The 27,584-nt window shown below is 56.6% G+C and overlaps 1 protein-coding gene across 1 annotated transcript; it reads right to left on the bottom strand.

Annotated features, from left to right (window-relative positions):
* On the bottom strand, positions 1 to 27,315 carry KCNH6 (potassium voltage-gated channel subfamily H member 6; the record flags this gene model as incomplete). The annotated part of the gene is made up of 14 exons (XM_079547155.1): positions 1 to 288; positions 633 to 831; positions 1,761 to 1,941; positions 2,338 to 2,625; positions 2,877 to 2,976; positions 3,182 to 3,375; positions 3,847 to 4,099; positions 5,684 to 5,883; positions 6,148 to 6,547; positions 7,289 to 7,717; positions 12,072 to 12,283; positions 17,911 to 18,066; positions 24,497 to 24,727; positions 27,240 to 27,315. The coding sequence occupies 14 exons, from the start codon at positions 27,313 to 27,315 to the stop codon at positions 1 to 3; spliced, it is 3,207 nt and encodes a 1,068-aa protein (XP_079403281.1).
* Between the last annotated feature and the right edge of the window lie 269 nt (positions 27,316 to 27,584).

Genomic DNA, 27,584 nt, shown 5'->3' on the forward strand with positions numbered 1-27,584 from the left:
CTAACTTCCAGGAAGCACTGGGTCGGAGAGGTGTCTCTGAATGTCCGGGTGCTCGGAAGATGCCTCCAAGTGCTCAGGGAGGGAGGGGAAACGAGAGCCCCGCAAGAGTCCCTGGGTGTTTGGTGCCCTTTGGTTGGGAGGCTCTGGGTTCGGGAGAGGTGGGGAGTGGTGCTCCTGCTCGGAGTAGACCGTCATGGTTTCATCGGATGCCACGGTGAGGTGCATCCCACTTGACAAGGAGTCCCTGGATTTCAAGTGGAATTTTTCTACCTCCGTGTAGCTCGGACTCTGATAGGAAAGGAGGAACCAGGTGGATTATGACAAAAGTAAAACAAAGCAGACAAGCACTCTTCTCGCTCGATCAGTTCTCCAAATGCTATTTTTCTGCTTGGAAAGCCTCAGAGCAGAGGAACCCATGTACTTCCCTACTGACTGGGCAACCTGTGCGCACAAATCAGTGATGGACTGGGCAGAAGCATCTCCAAGCAGACCTCCTGCTTCAAGACCCCTGGGCTTTGCCTGGACCCAAAGGAACTTAGCTGTGCTTTGCACACAGGGAGACTGGAGAGGACCACTGGCTCTGCAGGACCCATCATCTGAGGGCAGAAGGAAGCCACGAGGGGTGACCTTACCTGCCCTGGGGCTATCCGCTGCTCATCCTCCAGGGGTGCACAGGGGGTGAGCGGCTCCAGGCTCCGTGGGACGATGCCATACATGGCCAGGTTGTGAGAGGATGGTGAAATGGGGCTGTAGGCGGGCGGCACTTGGGACAGCTGGCGCTGCAGAAGCTGGAGGATTATATTAATGTCTGACGACATCCTGGACTCCAGCCTGAGGACAGAGCAGCTTGGTGTTAGCACAGTGCATCCTGCAAGAGCCAGACCCTGTGCAGGAGGAGGTGTTGATTTGGCTGCCTGGGGATGATGCTGGTTTTCTGGTGCCGTTCAGGGAAACTTTTAGATTTTTGGTCCTACTGCCTCTCTCCTGCCACAAAGTCTTTCCCTGCCTAATTTTTTTTGTGTTGCCAAACCAAGATCTGGAACAGGGAACTGAGCAAAGTTAAAACTACACCAGAGGTGGGGAAAATGCAATGGTTAGTTTTAACCTGGACCAGCTCTTCAGGCCAGCTGTCTGTGCTGACAGATGGGAGCAAGATGGGCCGGTGCCAGGCTTTCTGAACTCTGTAATAGAAGAAAATGTAAAAATGAATAAGTGCCTTCCTTCTGCCTTGTCCTAACCTTGGGGGAAATGAGCAGCTCTGGCAGAAGAGGTCTTAGTCCTCATTGAAGGCAATAGCCCTGGCAGCACTGAGTGGGTGGGAGATCTGTTCCCCCCCCCCGCTGAAGCTGGCACCTTGGCGAAACACCAAAATGCACACATGGTTACAATAGTGCAATGAGTTTAATACATGCAGCACTGTGTATTGCAGTGCCATCTATTTGTGTAGGTGCTGCCTGGGGCCTTTAAAGCTGTGTCTCAGGTGCGGTTTCTTCCTTTTTATTCAAAAAGAACAGCAGATGTCAGGGCTGCTGGGACAGCTGAGATGAGATGCATGACTGCAGTGAGACTTGCAGTTTGAGAAGCTGCTGCATTTGCAAAGCGCTCCCATCTCCTCCCCAAGGAGTGTGGTGTCCCAGGGGTTCTGGAGATGGAATCTGCTGCACACAGAGCCTGGTGCAGCCACCCCTGCAGAGCAGAAGGTGATGACCCAGATCCCCCCCCGGGTTCTCCCCAGCCCTACACGCCAAGGACCTGCCTACCTGCTGAGCTGGGCCTGCAGGAGCTCCAGCCTGGACTCGATCTGCCCTGGTCTGTAGTCGCTGTGCAGTGGGATGTCCCGTGAGCTGTGCACCAAGGAGACATGCTGCAGGGGCTCTGGGTGATGGTTTGGCCTTTGATCCTCCCAGAAGGTGAACATATTGGGGATGTCCAGGGGGGTGGCTGGAAGAAGAGAAGACCCCTCAGCACCTCTGACTTGCATCTCCCATTCTGTCAATGCTCTACCGCCCAATGTGCTCATGGAAAGCCACCACTCTGACATACATGGGAGAGTCCACCACCCTAGCACCTGAAGTGCTCGTGAGCAGTCCATCACACTGGTACCCAACACACCTACAGGTCCCGTGGGGGAAATCCAAAGATGTCCCCAGGGATGAGGTGAAACCTCAGGGCATTGTAGGCACAGAGCAAACACTATTGTGGACAAAAGGCAGCAAAGACCACTGGCCAGCAGCATGACTCCTCTCAAATCTATGAGCTGTGTAGCTCTGCCCCAAGGTGAGGCCACCATGCCCAAGCATCCCTCAGCCCCATCCTCCCAACTGCAGATGTGGGTACCTGCATAGGACTGGCTGCTCTCTGCCGCCTGCTTGCTGATCTCTGTGCCACTGGCGCTGGCGGTGATGAGGCTGAGTGCTGGTAGGGCAAAGTCATCCTTTTTGGACAGGGGGAAGGGCTCAGCTTTTCTGGGGCTGCCAGGCTTGGCCTCATCGTCACTGGTCTGGGAACAGGGGGTGGTGCTGCTGCCCACGTCATCCCACTGGTCCTTACTCAGCGGATCCTGCGGGTTGGTGAGCTCTGAGTAGGTGTGATACTGCTCTGCATCAGAGGTGCCCGTGTCTGGGTCTGTGGGGCAGTACAACAGGTTAATTCAGGGAACAGCACGCGTGACAAAAATCAGTCCACATTCCCTGAAAGGTACTTGTAGGGCTGGAGCATCCCAAGGACGGAGGCACTGCTTTGGGGTGCCTGCCAGAGCAGTGATTGAGTGGTAATCCCCCTCTCTAACTCCACTGATGCTTTGGTTTGCAGAGCTGGCACGATGCTGGGAATGGTGCGGGATGGTGAGGAGGTGAGGCAAGCAGGAAAGGACTCACCAGGCTTGTTGGGCTGACAAAGGGAGTGCTTGCGTCGGCGCACACGCCGGTAGGTGCGGTCGTACTCCTCACTGAGCGGTGTGCGGGGAACGCTGTCTGCCTGAGGGACAGAGAAACTGGTCAGCAAGGCAAGGGTGCCCATGGGAAACCACAAACTCATGGAGTGGGCTGGGAAACGTGGCTGTTGATCAAATCATCACCAAATGGAATGAGGAGCGACAGGTTGGCATCCTCACTACAGCTCTGCCACTTGCCAAATTTAAGGTGCTGACCGCATCCATCCCTGGGACAACACTGGCACTCACATCTCGCAGGTTGAAGGTGATCTCTAAGTTGCTCCAGAAGTTGTCAGAGAAGGCTGGGTACATGTCCAAGACCTCCAGCAGATCCTCCCGCTGGATCTTATGCAAGTCACAGTAGGTCAGGGCCCTCACATCGGCGTTTGATTTCCCTGGACGGGCATAGAGGCTGATGGGCTCCCCAAAGATGTCGTTCTTCCCTGGGCAAAGAGACAGCTTGTCAGGGATAGGTGGGTGCCCATCCCAACTCCAGTGGACCAGGAGCCTTTACATGGGGGCTTATGGACAAGTGGGTGCCCAGAGACCCTGACAGAGGAGTGGGGGATTCCACCATGAAAGCCACTGCTGATGGGGAGAATGAGCAGAGCAGTGGGTCATCAGTGACCACTGGGGACTGCTGAGCCATGCCCGACTGTTGTCAGTCCTCTGGGGTCTTTCCCCAGCATTTAAAGAGAATCCTCCATCCCACGACCGCTGGTACAGTGACCAGAGAGATGATCGAAAACAAACAACCTTAATTTCTCCAGGACTTGGAGAAGTCCTTCCCTCTTCACCTGCCACCCTCTGCCCACTGTTCACCACCCTTTGTTTAGCACTCTTTCTCCATTTCCCACTGCCCTTCATCCACCACCCATCACCCCTTGCCCTCCCAGAAGGAAGGACTTTTCCACCTAAGATGGCAACCACAATGTCTTCCTTGAGGATCTCAATGGAGCCCCGGGAGATGAAATAGAGGGTGGTGAGGACATCCCCGTAGTGCACCAGGGTGTCTCCAGGTGGTGCGTGGGTCGTCTTGAACTTCATGGCCAGGGCACGCAGGCAGCCTTTGCTGGCTCCTCGAAAAGCCTTGCAGTTCTGCAGCAGCGTGCGGTTGAGGTGGAGGCAGATGTCTGCTTGCAGGCAGTCAGGGAAGCCCTTCAGCACCTGCAGAGAGCAAGGGAGGGATGTGGTCACACCGCTGTCCCCAGGATGCCACAGTCCTGGCTACCTTGAGGCACAGGCAGGATGGGTGGCATGTGGGGCAGCATGTTGCAGCCGAATAGGGAGCCAAAAGCCCAAGAAGCTGAATCCAAAAGCTGATCTTCCTTGGTGGACTGCTGCTTGCCTGTCCCTGGCTTGTTACCACATGTGACCAGGGATGAGAGCACTCCCAAGCAATAAATAATAATGATAACCAGATCAGTCTATTTATACCCACTGGTTGCATATCCCCTTTCATCTTTCCACCCACTAATCTCAGCTGAATGAGAGCGCAAACCGGTAACGAGGTGCTGTCCTAATTAAACAGCACCTGCCTGAATGCCAAGAAGCAGCACAGGCCAGTTGTGCACAGCAACAGCTAAATATACCCATGGCAAATACCTCTCCTTGAACAAATGCTGAACCTGAAGGTGAGATCAAGGTAGAATTCACAACATGGGACAGCCCGGCAGGGGTTGCTGAGTGCAGCTTGCTCTCGGTTCCATCACAATTGCATGTGCTGGCAGTGCTGCATGGCCCCCTTCATTTCCCTGCTGGGAAATCAGGGGCGAACGCATCGATTGGGATGTGGCATGATTGATCAGGCTGTGCTGTGTCTTAGCAGCATCCAGCAGGAACTGGTGTGAGCGGCGGCACGTCCAAGCCGCAGGCTTAGCTCAGCACAGGCGATTTGTGACCTGGGTTTGCACTGAGCCAGAACCTGTGCTTGGCAGGGAGCTGTGGCTTTGCTTCCTGTTTTTGCCTCTGATGTCCAGCCCAGGGTGCCGCCTCTGTGGGTAAAGGATGGCCCCAACTCTCCCAGCAGCAATACCCCCTGTCTGCCCAGTTTATTGAGGCAGCAGGGGCTGAATTCACACAAATCCAGTGCTCACCCCTCTATGCCTTGCAGCTGGCCAAGGCAGAACATTTGTGCCTGGGACCCCAAAGCCATGAGTTGAGCCCTGTTTCCCCAGTGCCACTCTGGATTCCAGACCCCGTGGTGGTGCCCCAGCTCTGTCCAACCCTCCCCGCTAGGCTCAGAGCCACTGTGCCTCTCCAGTGCTGCTCCCCCATTGATCCCCTCTTTGCTAACGAACAGCTGCCTCTCCAAGCTCTAATTAAAATGGATCGAGGTTTATTTAAATGCCCTCCTTTCCCTGATGCTGAGAGCGGGATGCACTTTGCTTAGCAACCGGCAGTGTGGAGAGGAGCTGGATCGATCCCGGCTCCGTGGCTCTGAGGCACCAGCAGAAATTGTTCCGAAAGAGCTCGGTGCTGATGGGGCTCTGAGCTCCTCCAACACTGCTCTGCAACCAAGAAATACTCTCCTGGTCCCAGGAAACAGCTGGAGGAATGGAGAGATGGAGGGAGAAGGAGAAAAGGGGAGAATAGGGGAAAATGGGCTGACAGACTCTCTTCAACCTCCCAGATCTTCTCCTCTCCATCCTGGTCAAAAGGGAAGACACATGTGGGTGGACCCAAAGGTGGACTCCGTAACTTTAGGACAAGGTTCTGCACAAATGTGGGGCCTCCCTGCATGACACTCACCGCGTTCATGTCGATGCCATTGGTGTAGGACCAGGCGTGCTGGAAATACTCCTCCAGGCGCTGGCGCAGCGGATTTGGGATCTGATGGAAGCGGATGAACTCCTTTACCCGCAGCATCTGCGTGTGGTAGCGAGCTGTGCCCGAGTAGAGGCGTTGGATGATGGCAGAGACGTTGCCGAAGATGCTGGCGTACATCAGAGCTACAACGAGAAGGCAGGACTCAGAGGGATGTGGGGAGATGCATATCCAACCACCGCGGACCTACAAACAGCAGATTTCCAAAACCCACGTGTACCGTGGACCTGGAACCAGCAGGTTTCCAAAACCTGTATTTCTATCTATCTCCTCATCCATTTGTCTGTGCAGAAGAGGCACAGATGGAGGGAGATACGCTCCTAAATCCCCACGTGTGACAGCCTGGTGTCCCACAGCTGCCCCTCCAACCTCCAGGGCCAGGCACTCACAGCCGATGAGCATGACGCAGATGGAGAAGATCTTCTCAGAGTTGGTGTTGGGCGAGACGTTGCCAAAGCCCACGCTGGTGAGGCTGCTGAAGGTGAAGTAGAGGGCAGTGACGTATTTATCCTTGATGGATGGCCCAGAGGAGAGGTCGCTGTCATTGTAGCGTTTGCCAATCTGGTCACCCAGGTTGTCCAGCCAGCCGATCTTGTGCTCCATGTAGGGCCGCTCCACGTTGCCGATGGCGTACCAGATGCACGCCAGCCAGTGGGCGATGAGGGCAAAGGTGCACATGAGCAGGAAGAGCACAGCTGCTCCATACTCAGAGTAGCGGTCCAGCTTGCGGGCTACACGGACCAGGCGCAGCAGCCGGGCGGTCTTCAGGAGACCGATGAGGGTGGTGGTCTGCACGGAGAGGAGAGAAACCTCAGGGACCAGTTTGGCTAAAGGAATGTCTCCAGTATAAGCCTGCTGCTTCTTAAGGATAAAAGGCACTTCTAGAGCATGCATCACCTCGTCCTGGGGGTGATACCTGAAATAGGCCAGATGTATTGTTGTCACAAAGTGGGCAGTTTCCCTCTAGTGACTGTAAAGGAAGTGAGCCCTGGGACTACAGGTGAGCAAATGAGAGGAGACAAGGCCAAACCCATGTTTCCTGACAAGTCCTCACCTTGTGTTGCTCCAAAAACAATTGCCTTTCAGCCCATCCCCCAGGCTCCAAGATGAGGTGGAACCTCCAGATACCGTGGTAACAACAGGCCCATTCTATTGCCTAAATTTTGAGTCTGGTTGGAAACATAACCCAAAATTCATCCTCGCTGACAGTGTAGGCCAATCCCTACAATGAACTCCCAGCCTTCTGTGCTGGATCAGCCCCAGGCTGTCTCCCCTGTAAGGGGAATGGGTTCAGTTGGACACTATCTTAACACATGTAGTAACATCTATATGGCTATCTGAACCTTTGGAAATAAAAATCCAGATCCCATCTGCTTTATAAAAGCCTGCAATAACTTTCTTGCCCATCCCTCTGACCAACCATCCCTCTCTTTGCAGGTAGTCATCCACTGCTTGCATTAACCCATGCATATTCCCCTCTCTCTCCCCCATAAATCCTTTTCTCCATCCCTTCATGAATCTTCTCCTGACCTCATCAGAGCCGGAGCGGAAGATGAGCAGGTCGAAGGGGATGGCAGCCACCATGTCAATGAGGAACCAGCCTTTGAAGTAGTGGATGGCAATCTTGCCTGGGTGGCTCACCACCTCGTCATTGATGTTGACGTAAGTGGTGCGGAAGTTGATGACAATGTCCACGATGAACATGATGTCCACGATGAGGTCGATGATGTTGAGTGGGTCACAGGAGTAGCTGCAGTTCCAATGCTTCTCCTCCACCTGCTCCTCATTGAGCAGGAAGGCGGCTGAGTAGGGGGTGAAGACAGCCGTGTAGATGACCAGCAGCAGGATGAGCCAATCCCACACGGCCTTGAAGGGACTGTAGTGCAGGATGGTCCATCGGTGGATGCGTGGTGCCTGGAGCTTGTATTCGGGGAGGACATCGGCCCCCAGGGAGAGCACCTGCCAGAGATGGGTATGAGAAGGATGTGGAGAGCAGGACACAGCTTGGACAAGGCCATGAGGGGCTGCCACGTGCCAGTGGGGCAGCATAGAGCATACAATGGGTTTTCTACAACCACTCCAGCTGCCCTCATCCATGTCTATCCAGGAGGCCAGAAGGTAAAGTGGCTTCTGTGCCTGACACCAAGGTCTGCCCAGCTCCCTGGCCAGCTCTGATGGTTGGAGCACTCTTGGGGAAGGCATTTATCTACATTGTACCATCAGTCCCTACCACACTGGCAGTGCATCCTGCCATGCCTCCTTGTGTTCTCATCTCTGGACCACCAGCTCAGGAGCTGCTGGGTGTCTCTGCCACAATGATCTGGGGACAAAATCCCTGGAGATGCAGACCCATATCTGTAGTCCTAAGGGTGGTGGAATGTTAGGCAACCTGCAAGCCCTGCACAATGCCTTTCTTGGCCCCAGCACAGACCTTCCCTTGATGTCCCTCTCAGACAGCTGTCCTCCAAGCAGAGGGGACAGCTGGTGCCACCAGCAGTGAAGCCTGGCCATGGGCAGTGCCCATCTGAGCATCCCCAGGGAGGGGCAACCTACAGCCACGGATGGGCACACACCAGTTCACAAACACAGCTAGCCTGCTGCATATTCACATGTCCTAGAGCCATCTTTCCTCATGGGCAAATGGTCCTACAGCACAGGTGAGTCCCCACGTGTTCCAGCTCCCCCTATCCAGGACCACCTCCCCCAGCCACCGTGGGGAAACAAGACAAGGTGCTGAGAACTGGGAGAGCTGGGGCTTTCTGCTTTGGATGCTGAGAGACGGTGGCATGAAGAGGGTTATTTGGAGCCAGGTCCTCCCTGCCTGCCCATGCCTCTCTGTTTCCCTGGTGTTCCCATGGTGCCAGCCACCTGTGCCACCAATGGAGGAGGGTGAAAGGCATCCCTGCATGGAGACCCAAGCAAAATGGGTGTGATACCTTTCCCTGAGGAGGGAGAAGGACCCATGGACATCCCACAACCCACGAGGAGCCCCTTGTGCCCCGAGGCCATGGTGACGGGCACTGCCACAACTCTAGCATCATCTCCAGAAGAAGGGCTTGACCCCTGCTGCACTGACACCTATCTCCTTCAAGGCTTCAAGGACCACCCACAGGCTCCCATTACTGGAACCCAGCGCATCATCCCACCACCACCAGCCTCTCCTCTATCCCACGACCCTCGGGAAAATCCCAGCTCCTACCTTCCTGCGGCTTGCCCGTCTCCCCAGATGGCAGCTGACCCTCCGTGAAGCCCGGCTGTCCCCCATGGGGGTCCCCAGCCCCATACGCCCAAGCAGCGACCGGCACGGCAGATGCAGGACCGGGGCCACGGCATCACCCGCGTAGGCACGCACGCGCTTGGCCGGGCGGGCGGGAGGCATGCGGCTGCAAAGGGCATTTGGGAGCCCAGCGTGGATTAATCAAACCCAATCGATGCCCCCGTGGGGATGAGAGCGCCAATGGGGCCGCCGGAGCCGCCGACGTCGCTGGTGGACGGAGAGGGAGGGATAGGAAAAAGTGACTGAAATGCAATCGTTGTGGTAGGGAATGAATCGCTGCGTGGGTCTGGGGAGCGGTTCTGGCAGGGACAAGGTGATGCTGCTAAATGCCTGGCCCCCAAACTGGGAGGTGCGTCCTGTGGATGTGAGGTGGGCTCCTACGCCTTGTGTCTGGGTATTGCAGAACTGCTCACACCCTTGGAGCTGAATTTCCCATCCTGCCTGGCTGGGGACTAGTCCCAAATGTGAGCATCTCCAATGTCTGTGCTCCCTGTGCCTGCTGTGCATCCTGCTGCTGGCACCCAGCTCCTGAAGCTGGAGCAAGAGTGGTTCAAACACTGTTGTTCTCCATGCAAGAATCATTAAAAAAAGCAAAACAAAAAACTATAAGCACAGAGATTTGAGGCAGACAAGGGAAAAAAAAGCAATCCCCAAAAGAGCATCTAAGGCAACCCAGAGGCAGGGAGCGCTTGCAGCATTGTCCCAGAGGGCTGCAGGTGACACCTCTTGGTTGTGTGGGGACTCAGTGGGTGGCAGCACCAGGTGTCCCCCATGGTGACTCAGCCAGCTGCCCCTTGCCTTGTCCCTGTTCCCCTGCACTTACTGGCTTCAGCTGCAGCCGTGCTCGTGGTGTGGGGTGCGGGGTGCGGGGTGCTGGGTGAGCGAGGTGGACATGGGAGGGAGGAGAAGGAAGAGGGAGAAGGCAGTGGGGCTGTGTGGGCTGTGAGTGATAGAGGAGGGGGTCCTGATCACCATGGCTGACCCAGCTCACTGCTGGCACTTGGTGGGGCTCAGGGCACAACTGCCAAACCCTCTTCCTCTTCTCTTTGCCCCATGATGGGAATGGGAAGGGGGACATAGTGCTGAAGGGGGACATGACAGGGCCACCAAGAGGCCCTCAAGCAAAGAGAGTGGGCAGGCTGGCTGCAGGCAGGCACTGACCCTCCCTCCCTGCTGTTTGCCTCTTGGCACAAATCCTTATGCAGCTCAGCATCCCATCACACTCTTGCCCACCTCCACCACCATCCATCCCTGCAGCACCTTGGGGGGACCCAGAGAGATGCCACCCACAAGAGAGATCCCATCCTGATGGCAGTGGCCTTGCTGCATCCCCGAGTGCCTCCAGCCTGAGCTTGGCAAACTCGTTGCACTTGTGGCCAGCCCTTCCTCCCACTTGCTGTGCCCAGATCAGCCACTGTCTGCCTCTCCCTGCTGCCAGCCAGTATTTTTAGATGCTGTTTCTTGCTGCTGTCTCTGCTTCGCTGTGAATTATTTAGTGGCCAGCAGCGTGGAGCTGTGGCTTGGTGGGAGGCACAGGGCACAATGGGATGAGGATAGGCAGGATGAACATCCCTCTTAGGGCCATGGGGAGATGCAATGGGGAAGAGAGATCCATCCCATCCCATCCCATCCCATCCCATCCCATCCCATCCCATCCCATCCCATCCCATCCCATCCCATCCCATCCCATCCATCTCCTGCCTGAAGATGGGAGAAGGGAAGATTGACCTTTTTTTGGGTGCTGCACAGCTGCACCACTGGACCCTGTGCCCGCCTGCAGCCACAACCCGTCAGCTCGGATCCCATCACCCTGCTGCCAGCTAATGACCCTGCATCGAGCAGCAGCCAATGCTGCCGTGCCAGCATCATCCCAGTGCTCCCTGGTGCGCGGGTGTCCCCCAGGGTGGGGACATGGAGGCCACTTGCTGTCCTGCCACGGGATTTGGGGCTGATCCTTGTGATCAAAAGGCTGGGGCTGAAGGGGTCAAGCTGAGAAGGAACAAGCCTAAAAATTGTCCCGTGCTACTTGGGGAGAGCCTGTCCACCATACATGGAAGGTAGAAGGGTTTGCTGCAGCCAAGATGCAGAGCTCCTGGGACAAAAGTCCTGCAGAGCACCTGGCTCTGATGGAGATAGCTGCCAAACCTAAAGGTTTTTCTGGGTTCATATGGCTGCATTTTCATTAAATTTCCCCTCAGCTGCTCCCAGCAATGACAGGAGGTGCCCTTGAATATACCTTGTATATCATGGCTCTCTCATGCCTCAGTTTCCCCACTGGTAGGAGCTCCCAACCAGAACAGTGGGATGCAGTAACACCTTGTACACACACTGTTACGCCCCTCTCCCTGCTCACATCCTGCCCTGGCATCTCCCTTGGACTTTAAATCCTCATGCTGCATCAAAATCATTATTTTCCAACAGCGATTTAAAAAACATTTCCTTTCCTATGCCTAGAAAGAGGGGAAGTGGCTGAGAGCAATGTCCTCTCTCTGCTCCCAGGTCATGGGCACTATGGCAGGTGACAGCCAGGGTTGGTCCTCACCGCTTTGCCAGGGCCACTTTTGCTTAGTCCCCATGGGGACAGGGCAGTGCCACGTGTGTCCCCTGCATTGACAGCTCAGTGCTACACATGTTGGTGACAGTGCAGAGCCACGTGTGTCCAGTTGGGTGACAGTGCAGTGCCACCTGCTGTCTCCCAAGGGATTGTGTGGCCCTTGGCGTGGCCATTTGTGCTCCCAGGGTGGGTGCACAATGGACAGTGGGACCCTGGGGGCACCTCAGCCACATATGTGTCCCCTTCACAACCCCTATCACACCACCAGCAGTTCATGCCCATGTTCCTCCAAGCACAAATTACCCATTAATACCCATTTCAGGAAGAAATATTTCAACCATTTGGAGGAAGGGACAAAAATTAAATGCTGGGATGGTGATGGAGAGGTGGCCCTCTCCTCCAACACCCTCAGGAGTGGCCAAGATTGCATCCTGCTGGCTGCACCAGCACTGTTGCCTTGGTGGCATCCCACCACCACGTACCTGTGTGACCTTCTCGGTGACGTTCTGCGTGCGCTCTGTCACTTTGTGGGGTGCAATGATCTCAATCTCCGTGGTGGAGCCCGAGCGGTGCTTCTCCAGGTTGAACTCCACAAAGTTGAGCGTGAACTGGGGGATCTGGCTGATGGTGCGGTACTTTATGAGGTCCGAGTCTGAGGTGGAGTTTGGAGGGTTGGGTTTCACATGGGAAGCCTCTGAAATAGGATGGAAAGGAGCGTTGAGGAGGGTGGAGAGAGCAAGCGGTGACTCGCAGAGCCCTAACCCTATTTCTGCACCTCATTTATGGTGCAGGGACGATCATGAGGTACTATCAGATGGCATCAACCAGGCCATAATTCTTCAGGGTGGCTTCTGGTATAGGATGTCCAACCCAAGGTGCCCAAGAGGGGGCTGCTTTCAGACACATCACCCATTTTTCACCATTAAACCTCCTTCACGGGGTTCAGAGCAGATGCCCAAATACAGAGGTACCCGATGAGCTTTGCTACCTCTGAAGAATGTGGTGGGTTAGGAAGTGGTCCCAGTGAGACCCACCAGCGAAGGATGCACAAAAACAGTTGAAGTGGGAGGTGAGTCTCCTCCTTGTGCATACTCAAGCATGACCAGCACATTTCATGAACTGTGCCTGGGTTCTTGGCCACCCAATGGAACCAGGAGGTTGGTGTCTCCATCAAGATGGTCCCCACCAAGATATATCCCCACTCTCAGGCTCCAGGCATCTTGCCCAAAGAAGAGCTGCACTGGGGCTGGGTGCAGGCCTCATCCCATCCAACTTTCCTCCCTGTGTCACCACCAGCTTGTGGTCTGGCTCTTAGTGATGTGTAATGGGCACATGCCCACACTTGGGGGCTCAGAAGCATCCCCAAGCACCACAACCAGTGTGTCTCACCCCTTCTATCTCCTATGGGCAGGGCTGGGTTATTTTTCAGCTTTCTACCCCTTCTATCCCTTATACTGACACTGACCCAAGAGATGCAATGGGCAGGAGGTGCCTGAAGACACTGGGAAGGTGCCCAATGTGCCACCCCTTCCTCCCTTCCACTCAGACTCTTCCCTCCCTCTACATTGCGTCCCTCCCAGGGTCCATAACTGCGGTCTTTTTGAGGATCACGATCCCCCACCCTATTTTCTCCATCCAAACACCGCACATTGATCCCTCTTCATCCCCACTTATTGAGGCTTCTCTTGACTGACCTCTACCTTACGTATATCATTATGTCTACAAGAACAAGAGGACGGCACCGAGATGCCTTCATTTGGGAGGGCCACACACAACCTCACACGGCCTCGCAACGCGCGCACAGCACCACGAGTGGCTCTACCCAACGAGCAGGATCTGCCTATGTGGGGAAGCACATCGAGAGCAGCAGATTTGAGGTGGAAAACCCCAATTTATCTCCATTTTGCAGAGGAAAAAGCAGTGCAGGGTAAAGAGACCTCCCCCCCCAAGATGTGCCGGTGGCCCCTGGGGCCATCGCTCCCCATCGCAGTAGGACCGAAAACTCCGGGGTTTTTCCCCTACCTGAGTTTGCCCTCCTTTCCCTGAATTTTCTCTGGAACTCAGACCTCGCAGCCTCAAAGTTGTCCAAGGAGGAGACCCTGCGGAGGCTGTGGAAGCTGCCCCCGGGGCGAGACCGAATGAAACCCCACGCAGAATACGACCCTCGAGGGCCCAGCGAGGGAGGCTCTTGTTTCGGGATCGGGTGTTGTAGGGTGGGGTCGGCCTCCAGGCTCGGCCTCCTCTCCTTTTCCAGGAGGGATTCGGTCTCTGACTGCACACAGTTCTCCTTGGGCGATGTCTTCAAGTCCCTCAAAATCAGGGAGTCACCACCAGGCTTTAAGACAGCCGGGAGAAAGCGTTTTATTAGAAGGAGTCCTCGCGTGCTGGGGGAAGGAGGGAGCTGGGGAGGTAAGAGGAGGGCAGGGGCTGGGACGTGCTGCGGTTCCCCCAGTTCAGCTCCAGCTTGGATCAGAACCGAGGCTGCTTTGCGGCGGGGGTGACCGAGCCCTCGGGGACATGGCAGCTCCGGTGGCCCTGGGGAGGCTGCAAGGCGTAGCTGCACAGCTGGGGAGAAGCCAGAGCAAGAAGAGAAGGGGATGCCTTAGGGATGGGTTTGCTGCTCATTTCCTAAGTGACCCTAAATGCCACCTCTGGGATTTCACCTTTTCCCTCTCCAGAGCTCAGCTCAGCTCAGGAATGCGAGTGCCTGGGGTCCTGTGCTGCTGTCTGTGGGAAATGATGTGCTCTGAATGAGGAAGCACTGGAGATGGAATCATAGCAAACCATAGAAGCGCTCAGGTTGGAAAGGACCTTCAAGATCGTCAAAGTCCAACCACCAACCTCACCTACCAAGTCCTATCACCAAACCGTGCTCCTACAGCACCCCTTGGCCAATGCAAAACATTTTTTCATAGAATCACAGAATGGTTTCCCCAGAAAACCTTACAGCCTTTAACAACTTCTGCAGTAGATGCACAAAGCCACCACCTTCCAGAGCAGAAAACCTGGCGGGGGGGAGGTGGTTTATATCCAAACCAGCAGGAGGGATTGGGACTTTGTGTGCTTGCCCAGGGCACACTGCAGCATTTCCCACTGTCCCCAGTGGCCATAGTGAAGGTTTTATTTAGGAGGTGGTGCCCAGAGAGACCGGCTGTCCCTGCTCCTGCTGGGCTGTCCCCACTCGGAGCCAACTCCACCAAAGCAGAGCATCTTCCATGCATGTACACCTGAAATGTGGGAGTGCAGCTTCAACGCAGGGGGACCCAATGGGGGTGTAGGATCAACACACCCCGAGCATCTGCCAAAGCTACAGATGCCTTCAACCTGCCATAAGCTCACCAGCACCTTTCACCTTATCCAAGCTGGAATGCGGGGAAGCAGCTGGATGCAGGATACACCCGGCACAGCAACAGCCTTGGGCCTGGGGATGCCTCAGCAGAGCGAAAACCTCCTGCCACAGCCCTGTGCTTTCAGAAAACACCACACCTTTGCCCAGGGGTACCTTGAGCACTTCTGACAACCAAGAAGACACGGAGAAAGCAATCTCTAAAGAGGCTCCATCGATATTTACCAATCTCATCACATCAACAATAACAGCATCACCTCCTTTTGCTGGAGTGCTGAGAAGCCAAAGCTGCACAGGCTGCTCCCAGCCAGGAAGACGTTGGGAAATGTGCCATTTTGAGGATTTTCCCTGCAAGCTCTGCCAGCCGTGCTCCCTGCTCACACCACACCACCTCCAACAGCTCCGAGGAGGGGACGCATCCCCTGATCTGCACCATCCCAACACTGTGGAGCCAGCCCTTGCTCCCAGCTCCGGCAGCGGTGCCGGCCAGCTCGGCACATCTCCTGCATCCCATGCCACCGAAGCAGTGCCACCAGGGCCGGTGCTGCCCAGTGCCGGACCCCCACCGCCGGGTACGGCCCAAGAGCCACAGCAGCAGAGGAGGAGCGGGGTGGGGAGAGCGAGGAAGAGCTGGGACCTAGCCTGAGGCTGAGATCAGACAAAGGCTGCGGTTACCTTTCCATAGTCAATGGCTACTCCATCAAACTCACTGGTGGGCAGAGAATTCCGCTGGGCTTTGAGTCGCCGGAGGGACGGGAGACTAAACTTCAACCTCCTACCTTCACCTTGTTAAAAAGAAAAACACAGACAAAACACAAGAGACACAGATGTAACCTAGCTGCACGGATGGCTGCAGCGGGGCGGGTTGGGATGGTGGCAGGGGATGGGTGGTGGAGGATTTGGGGTGGCTGTGGGGGACGCTTGCTTTTCCCGCAGCGCTGAGTGCTCTGAGCCAGCAGAATGCAGGGACCCCTGCCACCATGAGTGCACAATGGGAAAGGTGCAGAGCGTCTCTAAGCTGGTTAAAGCTGCTTAGGGGATTTGGACCTGGAGGAAATCGAGCCTCTAAATCTCCTCGGTGGGACTTGAGGGGGGGGGGGAAACACCAAACCGAAAGAAAATGTTAGAAAATGTAGCTCCAGCGATTTGGTGCTGGGCCAAAGTGTCCCTTGGGGAGCAGAGCATCACCTCGCTGGATCCAGGAGCTGGGGTGGGGGCTGCAGGAAGCACCAAAAGGAGGAGAGGGGGGAAGAGGTTGAAACTGGAGCGCCCACAGAGGGACCTGATGTCCCCCACTGTGTGATGTCCCAAACAAAACCGCTCCTCCTCTTCTGCACTGGGCTGTGGAGGAGACCATGAGCTGCAGCAACGTGCTTGTGACCTGACCAGAGCCTTCCCCAGGTGAAGCCCAGCAGCAGAGCCAGGAGCTGGGCTGATCCCAAGGCTTGGGCCAGCATGGCTTCACCCTACATGAACAATTCAGCAGCCTAAATGAACCATTTGGAAAGCCTCTGGCTGGCTTCCCCACGCCTCACTGCTCCATCAGCAGCAATGCTCTTGGTGGCACAGGGGGGGGGACATGGGGTGCAACAAGAGCTCCAGAAAAGCATCATCCTCTGGGAAAAAGCAGCATATTGTGGAGCTGACCGTTGTTGGCAGGATTTGCCTCCCCTCACTTAACCCAATACATTGCAGAGCAGCTCAGCGTCAGAAAACCCATGCAAGAGAGCGCACCGGGCTGGCACCGGCCTTTCCAAGCACAGCTCCACAGGGATGCACAGGGAATCATTTGCTGCCATTGCTACTGGGACACCTTCTGCAACCAAACATACACCTCAGGGTATGTTCGATGGGACGCGACTGCATCATATGTTGAGAGCATATGAAAGCTGAGGGGCTGCAAGGCAACACCAGTGCCGGTGGTAAGGATGTCCTCAGCAGTTCATGCATGGGAGCGATGCATCAAAAACTATAAACCTCATCCTTTCACAGAGCAACACCCACACAGGATATCCATACGCACACACACGTCGGTCTGTAAGTCCCACGTGCTGAGGATGCACCAAAACCCGAACCCGCACACAGCATCTGCACTGCTGCACACGCAGACACCTTCATGGCACCGGGCTGTGCGCATGCACCGAGAGTGGATACAACAAAACACATCACAGCCCCAGTATTGTCCCCATTTAGTCCCTCGTGGCCCCACTGTGGTGCTGCTGTGCCACCCCATGTGGCTGCTTTACTCTGCCCCTGTACGTCCCAGCAGCGACCTGCACCCCAGGCAGTGTTTGCATGGAGATCAGGGTGAGATTATTGCCCTGCTTAAAATAAAGGTGGTGGGTGCAGTGGAGCGTACAGCAGGAGGGTATTTGGGCGCTACACCCCTCCTTCCCATGGTCAGCTCCAACATCTGCATCTTTTGGTATCCACATTCCCTGCAGAGTCACCACTGCTCTCTCTTTGCTTCCCCAAAACAAGGATTGGGTTTTCCACTGTCCCCAGAAACCCCGCAAAACTCCGGAAGAACCCGGGTTGGAGAGGAGCTGAGACATCCCAGCACAACCATCCTCGTGTGATGACATCCCCACAGCACAACCCCGCTATCAGTGACACCAAATATCCCCCAGCCATCCCATCACCTTCACACGTGACTCCTGCCCCATGCCAGCACCTTCTGCCCCAGCCCCAGCGCCTGCAAGCAGACCCCAAAAACCTCCCAGCACCAAATAGAGAAAGGCTGGCAGCGAGGCAAAGGCTTAAAACTGTGCCCAAGGGGCATGAAAGCCTTTTTTAACCTATTTCAGGTGCATCACTTCCCTGACCCCACAGAGCCGTGGCTTTGCAGAAACGCAGCCCTCCGAGGATGCCACCCTCCCACCTTGTGTCCCCGTTGTCCCCAGTGTCCCCATTGCCCCTCATGTTCCCATTGCCCTCAGTGTACCCACTGTCCCCAACGTCCTGGTGGCACCCACCTGCACGCCAGCTCTGTGACAGGCGGTGGTGCAGGCTGCGGCCGGAGCTCTTGGCGATCAGCTGTGCCAGGTCCTCAAAGTTGAGGATGAACATGATGACGACGCCGTCCTCGTTCTTCACCGGCACCACGTCCACCAGGCACCGGAAACACGAGGCTGTCATGGAGAGAGGGGCTCAGATTGGGGCACAGAGGCCCACGTGCCACAAAGCTGTGGTGGAACATTCTTTTGGGATGGGTTCGACTCCCTTTGGGTGCACCCAGTGTGTGAGTGGAGGATGCACAAAGCTCCGTCTCCTGCTGCAGCCCCGCTCCCACGGGTTGCATTCTGCCTCTTATTTTTTATATCCCAGACAGTCATTTATATTAATGTACTTTAGACTAGCAATTACAGAGTGGGTAATTAAGAACTCCAAAGTTTCCAGGTACCTGTTCAACCTCATTAAACACTGTAATCAAGTCGTCGCTAATTGCCCTGCAATCAGCAAGCAGTTTGGGGGCTGCGTTTGGCTGCCTCCTGTCCGTGGGCAATGGGTGGCACCGTGGGGAAACTGAGGCACAGGGATGGAGACCTGTGAGGAGGGGGCTGCAGGAAGACCCCAGGGCGCTCTCAGGGCATGGGGCTGTGCAGGATGCACAGCTCAACTCCATGCTCCTGCCTGAGCTGCAGCCAGGTGCCAGCAAACAGCACGGGGACCCCAAAACCCCCACAGCCCCTTCCCCAGACAGCAATAGGAGGGTATAGAAGGGTTCTCCCATTCTTGCAAGCTTCATTCCAATGGAAAATCCTCCAACAGCCGCTCCCCAGAGTGCAATCAACACAGAGCCCTTCCTTGAGCTGCCTCCTATTGCGTTGGCACTGACCACATCCCCATGGCCAAATCCCCCTGAAAATCCCCCCAAAACCTCCCAGAAGCACCAGGACAGCGGGGTACCACAAAGCCCCAGCACCACCCTGTGCCAGCATCGCACCCTCATCCTGCCATCAGCACCTGGGCTGATTTGAACCGTTGCATCGACCCCTGCAAAACCGCCCCACTCTTTCCTCCACCCGTGGTGATTAACGGGGCTGAGGGATTAGCAGGGCCAGCAACATGGGGATACACGGCCGTGCTCGGGCCCTTGCTGTGTGTAATTTTAAAGAGCTCAGGGCCTCCCGTAATCAGGAGCAGATGGCCGGCATCGGGCAACTTCCAAATCTGCCCTGACGTCAGCACACACACACACACACACACACACACACACACAGAGGAAAGAAATGGATACGGTGCAATCCGTTTAAAGGGCCCCGCAGCTGGGATTATTCTTCCCTTCCTTTATTTCATCGTTGTTCACCACACGGAGGTGAAATCCACTTAACAACAGGAGGTGGGGTGGAGGAGGGGGTTGTTTCCAGCAAACAAAGCCATTTCGGAGGGTCACCGTGCCCAATGGGGGATGGAGAGGAGCCAGCCCCGTCCCCTCCTTTTGTGGTTATTTGGATGGGGTCTGAAAGGTGAGTGGGTACCAGAGCAGTGCCCAGGTGTCCTGCATGGTGTTACAATGGTGGCATGGCCCGGCAGGAGGATGCAGTGCCAGCCCTGGGGTGCTGCAGCTCTGCTTGCAGCAGGTTGGGCTGTGCGATGCTTTCTCCTTTGCTGTGTTACAACATAAGTTTTATGGGTTTTTTTCCCCCTGCAGTTGATATTGAAGCATCACTAATGTCCCAAGGATCAGAAACCTGGCAGCCATCAGTTCTGTGCTTTCCCCAGCAAGGCCATCCTGATCCTGCTCTGGGCTCATGTGATCTGCCTCACTGCATCCCTTTTCTCTGCTGAGCTCCTCTGTTTTGCCAGGAAGAGACAGACCCTGAGCCGTGGCTGGCACGGGAAGGGTTAACCTCAGGCTGACATGGAACAGCTGAAAACTGGGGACATGAAGAGCAGCTGGGCCATGGCTGGGGCTGAGGTTGGGGCTGGAGGACAGCTGAAGCCTGATGTGATCCCACAAACTGGTGCTGGCATCCATCCTGCATGCTGGAAGCTTGGTGGCTGGCTGGGACTTGGGCAAGGGATGGTGGCAATGGGAGGACAGGATGTTGGGGATGGAGAGGACAGCACAGTGTGCTCCCTGAGACAGAGCCAAATCCTCACAGATTTGGGGTCTTGTGGGCAGTAGGGACGTGGGGATGCATCCCACACCCCAGCCCTGCTGCAGTGCCCGGTGTGGGTGGGCTGAGCCCCCAGCCCCAAGCTGTCATCCCTGTTCCTCGATCGCCTGTCCCCATCCATCTGCCTGTCTCTTCCCTTCAGCTGTTCGGCTAATCTGTCTCCATCCGTCTAATTTTATCTAGCTGCCAAATGATCTCCTGAAGGAGTCCTGGGGGCATTCACAACCCGCCTGCACCTCGCCCTGCTCCATGAGAGGGGTGGGAGTGGGACTCAGGGCTCCTGTTGGACTGGGCCAATGAGTGCTGCCCTTTGGTTCTCCACTGGAATTTATTTTCCCTTCCCCAGCACAAGCTCTTGGGATTCTCCTCTAAAATGTTACTCTCAGCAGTGGCTGAGCTGGAAAACAAGGATTTATCCACTGTATGTCAATGAGGATGCTGCTTTGGAGCACCTCAAGCTCCAAGTCCTGATGGGTTTCTATGGGCTAGAAAACAGCTCATTCCCCAAACCCCTGTGCTGGGACTGAACCTCTCTTTACCAAACATCACCCCAGCACTCAAAGCTGCGGGGTTGGAAGCTTTGTGCTTCCCGACCCGTGCTGTCTCCTGACCTTGATAGAAGCACTTAATAACATTAAAGATGTCATTGTGGGAGCCCTCCCTCGCCGGCCCTCTGATCCTCTGCAGCCACCAGTGGTTAATGCATTTGTCTGTATCACTGGTATTAAACTAATCAACAGGACATGGGGGTTTCCGAGAGCTGGACACAAAACAGTATTGTTATAAATATTAAAAAAGAGAGCTATTAATCTGCCCTGGGAGCTCTGAGTCCCTCCCTCCCCGGCCAGCAGATTTAATCTGCAGGGTCTCATGGCAGAGTGGCTAAATCTATAGTGGCATTATATAACGGAGCAGAGGAGAGGGGTGGGAAGGGCATGGAGGGGATGGGGATGGGGATGGGGATGAGATGGGGATGAGATGGGGATGGGGATGGGGATGGGGATGAGATGGGGATGGGGATGGGGATGGGGATGGGGATGAGATGGGGATGAGATGGGGATGAGATGGGGATGAGATGGGGATGGGGATGGGGATGGGGATGGGGATGGGGGTGGGGATGGGGATGGGGATGGGGATGGGGATGGGGATGGGGATGGGGATGGGGATGGGGATGGGGATGGGGATGGGGATGGGGATGGGGATGGGGATGGAGCCATCCCAACACCTGGGATGTGCAGGAGGGCTGGGCCTTGCTCTTACCCAGGGATAAATTAGCTTTAGGATACTCAAAGAGCGGCACATCCCTGAGGGTGGTGGAGATTTTCTGGGTCCATCTCTCTGTTCATGGGACATCTGCTCCAGGGAGCTGCAGAGGTGGGATTTGTGTCCCTTCCAGCTCTGAACCCTGATCGCGCCATCCCCCAGCAGAGCTGGAGGAGCTGTGCCAAGGAGGGACGTGGCCAGCTCTCCAGGGCAGCAGTGTTTGTCATCAGGGCTGGGGATGTTTATGCATGCCCATATGGAGTCAGGCTATGGTGGCTGTCCCCTTACTGAGGTCACAGCTCAGCTCTGCTGAGAGTGACCCTTAAAGAAACACAGAGCAAACAGCCCCGGCGTGGCCAAAACCCCACACATTTTGGTAAAAGCAAACAGATTGGGCTGTGGTTGGTTGTGCTGTCCCATGAAGGAGGTCCCCTTTGCTCCATGCCATGGGGACACAACACCTGCAGTGACACCCCACAGCCATGCCTGCCCGGCCACCAGCCACACAGGGAGCTGCAGGGCACCTCAGTGGGAACACTGTGTCCTCAGGGAAATCCCAGCTGTGGCACAGTGCAGGGACTCCGCTGGCTGATCCCAACCTCTAAACCCACAGGGGACTGACACAAATGGTGCTTGAGGGAATGAGCCCTGGGCTCTGGCCACAGCGACCACGGAGACAGGGATGGGGATGGCAGGGCTGTTAGCAGGTGGCTGTCCCAGCAGCTGTCTCGTCCCCACGTCTCCCCTTCCATATTCATAAGCATCCACACAGATTAACAGCGCAGTGCAGCTGCCTCTCCGGCTGTGCCATGTCATTGTGCCCAGCACTTATGGCCACCAGCCCTGCAAGGGGAGACCTGGGGGCTCCCGCACCCCTCCCTGATCCCTCAGTGCCAGTTCAGCCCCAGCCACGATGGGGACTTGACCCGGGGCAGCTCTTTGTGGGGCCGATCCTGACTCCTTTGGTCTGGGCACCCCTAGGCAGCATCCTGCACTGAAATGAACTTGGGGCTGAGCTGCTGGTGTTGGCCAAAGCATCGCAGCCTGCAGCTGGGCTTTGCCCTCTTCCCACAGCTCTTTTGGGTCTGCTGTGGTGGGGAGGGTCTTGCCTTCCCCTACCAGCACTTAATGCCTTCGTTCTACCTTTCATAATTAGCGACATGTTAATAACAGCGTGGGTGTCCTGGGCAGTGCTGTTGTCCCCAGGGATGCACTGGCGCACCCCAAAGCAACACCCTGAAACAACACCCCATATGGGAACCTGGCTGTGCGTGGGCACCCTGACCCCCTCCGAGCACCCTGGCCCCCTCTGGGCACCCCATCCCCTCCATCCATCCCCTCTTAGCGCTGCTGGCGGGGCCGTGGCAGGCAGCTTTGGGGGATAACATCATCTCTGGCAATCACAAAAGCCAGGAAACAACCACGCGAGCTGCAGAGCCCGGAGTACCGCAGTAATAAACAGCAGGTCGTGCCTGGAGATTGGTGCCGCCGTGCTGAAAAGGAGGACGGGCGGCTCGGAGCCTCCGCGGTCTAATTAAGCAGCAGCTCCCTGTAATGTGAAGGCCTTTTCTTTGCCGATAAGACCCATTTATAATGGGCTGAGCGGGCGCAGGCTGAGTGCTGGGGGGAGACAATTGGAAAGCACATTGCTGGTGGGGTTTTAAAAATAGCCACGAAGGGCTTTCTTCTGAGCTTCGTTGTGGTGGTTTTGTTGTTTTTTCTTTTTGCTCTTTACCCCCCCTTTTTATTTTTTTCTTAATAAAAAAGAAAGAAAAAAAAAAGAGAGAGAGAGAGAGAGAGAAAGAAAAGAAAGCAGCTCTGAACATTTCCTATGGCCTTAGGGGAAGAACAGCAGAGCGGTAAGCATCCCATGTCGGGAGCTGGATTGTGCTGCCAGCAGGGGATGGATGGAACGTGGCCCCAAATCCTTTGGAAGCTGCCAGTTGCAGCCACGGGGCCAGGATCACCCCCACTTATCAGGTGCTGGTGGGAAGGGGATGCTGCTTGCATCTGCTGGGGCTTTTCTCTTGCCCAGACTGCAGGTGCTGTCCTCATCACAGCTGCACATTGGCTGCAGGGAGCAGCAGGGGACGGCGTGCTCCTGCTCCCCCTCATGCCTTCCCAGTCATGCTGGGCTCTGGCCAGCCCTCTCCAGCCTGCAGCCCCACCAGGAGATATGGGCTGGCATTAGGGCCAGGACAGCCAGATCCCTGCCCGGAGACAAGGTGCAGGCCAGCAGCCTGGTTCCTGCTGTGCATTCCCTTCCCTGTGCTTTCTCCTCCATCCCCTGTGCTCGGAGCTGACAGCAGCAAGGTGCAGCCCCTTTCCCAAGACAACACAATCTGAAGTGATGGAGAAGTGCCACAAGTTGAAGAAAAGGGAAATAACTTCACATTTTTTTACCTCCAACAAGCATCTGATCTCCTGAATCCCCCTTCCCCTGCCAGCCTTGGCCACTGCTCTTTGGCAACGTCAAGCACTAAATATTTATTTAACTTGCTGCAGTATTAGAACTAATCACTAGTATTTTCCATCAAAGCTTCATTTTCATCTTAGTGTAATTCCATCTGTGCACGCACAGCCACATCCTGCTCGATGCCCGCCTGCGGATGGCTCTGGGCTGCAACCAACAACCTCACCCCATCGTGGAGCACAGACTGGGGGGACCACATCCAAGGATCCTCCGTGGCATCCCATGGGATCCTCACTCATGGCACAGGGATGTTGTGAGTGCTCCCATCACTCTCAGACACCACTAAAGGCTTGCAACCCCAATCCCAAATCATCCATTGGCTCTTTCCCTTGCTGAAGGTCCCAGCACCCGAATCATGGCACAGATGGGTCCATCCTGCCGGGATCACCCTGCTCCCACCCCTGGGGGGCAGAGCCCTGAATGCGATCCCAATGCCTGCAGAACCTCTGCCCAACCTCAGACAGCCAACAAAAGAACAAAACAGTGGATGTCCCATTCCTGGAGGCGCTCAGTGCCAGGTTGGATGGGACCGTGGGCAAGCTCCTCCAGTGGGAGCCGTCCCTGCGCAGGGGAAGGGGTTGCATTTAAGGTCCCTTCCAAACCAAACCACTCCACTGTTCATTTTCCAGCCGAGATGGGTGACACCCCCCAGGACCACCCACCCCACCTCCCACCTCCACGTGCACCAGAAGCGTCCCTTACTGTCTTTGCGGTAGTAGAGGATCTCCAGCTTGCACTCCTCCGAGCCCAGCAGCGCCTGCGTCAGCTGCGCAATGGAGCTCTTGGTGGTGTCGGGCCCGGTGAGGAAGTCGCAGGTGCAGGGCCGCTGCATCACCTCGACACGAGAGTAACCAAACATCTCACAGAAGCCGTCGTTGCAGTAGATGATGGCACAGTTCTCCATCTGAGCGTTGGCGATCAGGAACTTGCGGTCTGTGGGGACACGGGAGAGCGTGGGGCTGAGGTGTGTGGCGCACAGGGATTGGGGTACCCGATCTGTGGGTGGGATTTTGGTGCCTATCTGCTGTTGGCACCCCAGGGCTGGTGCTGGGCTCCCCAGTGATCCCACTGGGAGTAGTGGGAGAATCACCAGCCTGCTCTGTGAGAAAAGTCCTCTGATTTCATGCAAAATGGAAACTGTGGAGACCCGCAGAGGAAGGTCCTTGCTAAAATGCCAAACCGCACAGCCCTGAATGTCCTCCCTCTGCTTGTACATAAGGACTCACTGCTGTCTAATGCATGGGAAACCCATCCCTGCTGGGCATGGGGAAGAGCAGCAGAGCCCATCTCGACCCAGGAGCTCATCAGGGACCTGAGACATCTCAGGCGCTTCCCACCCAGCTCAGATCTGACTCAACTCAGGCAAGAGGTGAGAGGAGGCGTGAGCTCAGCTTCTGCGGGAAGCCAGGCTGAAACCTGCCACACTAATGATTCTCCGAATGTTTTATGGGATAATTGCGCCTTCGGGCTGAAGCTGAAACCCAGACCCTGCTGTGCTTCGTGGCCCACGTGCTGCAGAAGTCTGGGGCTCAGGTGGAGGAAAGGGGACACTGAGGCAGGGAGCGGCGCTTCCGCATCGCTGGGCTGAAGCCAGGCTCATCTCACGCTGTGGGGTCTCATAGAGATGCTGTGCTTGTGATTCCCAGCCTGGACGGAGCCCTTTTCCTACAAGAGATCCTGATTTGTCATTTTTTTGCGTGTGTGTTTTTATAACCGGGGTGTGCTGGGCACCAGGATGGATTGTGCTGGATGCAGCAGTGGAGGGGCTGTGGATGCTGATATGAAGGGCTGAGCACCCCCCCCCCCAGCCCTTGGCACCCTCCTGGGCCAGAGCCGATGGCAGCTCAGCTCAGAGGGTCCCTTTGGAGGCCGCCTTGCAGCCCAGACCCCAATTAATCTCCTGGATTACCCAGGAATGGCATCTGTGCTCCAGAGCCCTGTGCTGAGCACCAGCTTCACTCCAACGTGGAGAAATGGCTGCAGGGTGGGGAATGGGGCCCCCCCGGCACATTGGGGCTCCCCTTAATGTCACCTCAGGGTCCCTGGAGCAGTGGGGCTACCAGCACTACAATGTTGTGTGTCAGCCCCTTGTCAGGGGGCTCCCATCCCTGGCACCCCCCCTCCCCGTATGTAACAGCCATGTCTTGCTGTGGGCATTTTCATTGTAAACAGCACAAATCACCACAACCAGGAGGTCCCAAATCTCAATGTGAAGGTGGGCAGGGGACCCCAAACCCAGCCCCATCTCCCCCCATGGGCTGTGTCTGCGTTGTGATGGTGCAGGACAGGATTTACGGCATAGGGGATGTGCCCAGGACTGGCATGGGGACAAGCAAGTCAGCCAGCTCTCCTAGTGGGGATTTCAGCCCCAGATCTGCTTTCTGCCCTGACCACATCTATGGGTTTGCCCATGCAATTGTGCGTGGCTGGGAGCGGTGCATTGTGCTCTGCAGCTCCCAGCACTGTCACACCCATGGGCACCCTGCACCCATGGGCAGGGATGGGTGACGTGATGGGGGCTCAGCTGGGTGCCCCCAACACCTGTTCCACCAGCAGGGCAGCGCGGGGGCATGTTTTGGAGGGCCCTGGCTGCTTCCCTGCTGGCACAGCTCATCGTGTGCCCCTGCTGCCCTGCAGCCACCGCTCCCCAGCAGGGACTGATAGGAACCAGGCACAGTTTTTCTCGCTTCCCTTCCTCGGGGTCACGTCACTCACTGCCAGAGCAGCAACGCAGATCCAGCAGGGACGTCTGCCCAGGCGGCAAACTGGGACAGCAGGGACAAAGTGCTGAGGGTCGGGGCGCTGGGGGGTCCGCAGCCCCATAAACCCGCTGCAGAAGGTGGGGGGGCCGCGGGGGGACCCCGCTTTCTTGTCCCCAGCTGCACAGGGACAAACGCACAGGGACAAACCAGCCCCATCAAGCAGGGTGAGCTCAGCCCCCCCGCAACCCCCAACGCAACCCCCAGCGCTCCCCGATGCGCACGAACTCTTTGCTCCGCTTCACACGCAAACCAGCCCCCAAAAATTCATATAAAGGGATTACTCCGAGCAACAGCAAATGGCAACGTCTCACCAGGGACGGCCGAGGAGTTGAAGGCAAACAGCAGCGATCCGGGCTGCGCTGTACCGGGGGGAGCCCCATCCGCACCGCCCCAGGACCCCCCCCAACCTGCGCTCCCCGCGGTGCCCCCATCCCGCACACCGGGACCGCTCGTCCCCTCTCGCCGCTGTCTATAAATACCGCGGGCACAGTGCGCGGCTGTTGCCCCCCCCCACCCCATCCCCCCCACCCTCCAGACCCCCCCCCCCTTCCCCGGGGAGGTCACGGAGGAGCCTTCATTCTCCCGGGGACACCCGGTCCGAAGTTTGGGGACCGCGAAGAGGAGGGCACCGGGAGCGGCACCGGGATCGGGGCGAGGGAGGGGGGGGTGGGTGTGCTACTCACTTTGCCCTTCAAATTTACGGATGATGGTATCCAGGTAGGTGTTCTGGGGGGCCACATGGCCCCGGCGCACCGGCATCGCCCCGACGCGCTCCGATAGCGGCGGAACTCCCCTCGGGGGCGGCCCGGCACGGCACGGCCCGGCACGGCGCGGCCCCGCTCCGCCTCACCCCTGGGCTGGCCGAGCTCTGGAGCGCACGGCCCGGGGCTCCGCGCTCCCGGCGGCCGGAAGGGGGAACCCCTCCGCCCGCACTGCCAGCCCGGCCCCGGGCGGGGGCGGCCGGGGAGGATGAGGATGGAGAGAGGGAGGGGTGGAGGAGAGAGGAGGAGGGGGGGGGGGGGGGGTGG

Source organism: Tetrao urogallus (genome assembly GCF_951394365.1).
Source record: "Tetrao urogallus genome assembly, chromosome: 26".
Classification (NCBI taxonomy): Eukaryota; Metazoa; Chordata; class Aves; order Galliformes; family Phasianidae; genus Tetrao; species Tetrao urogallus.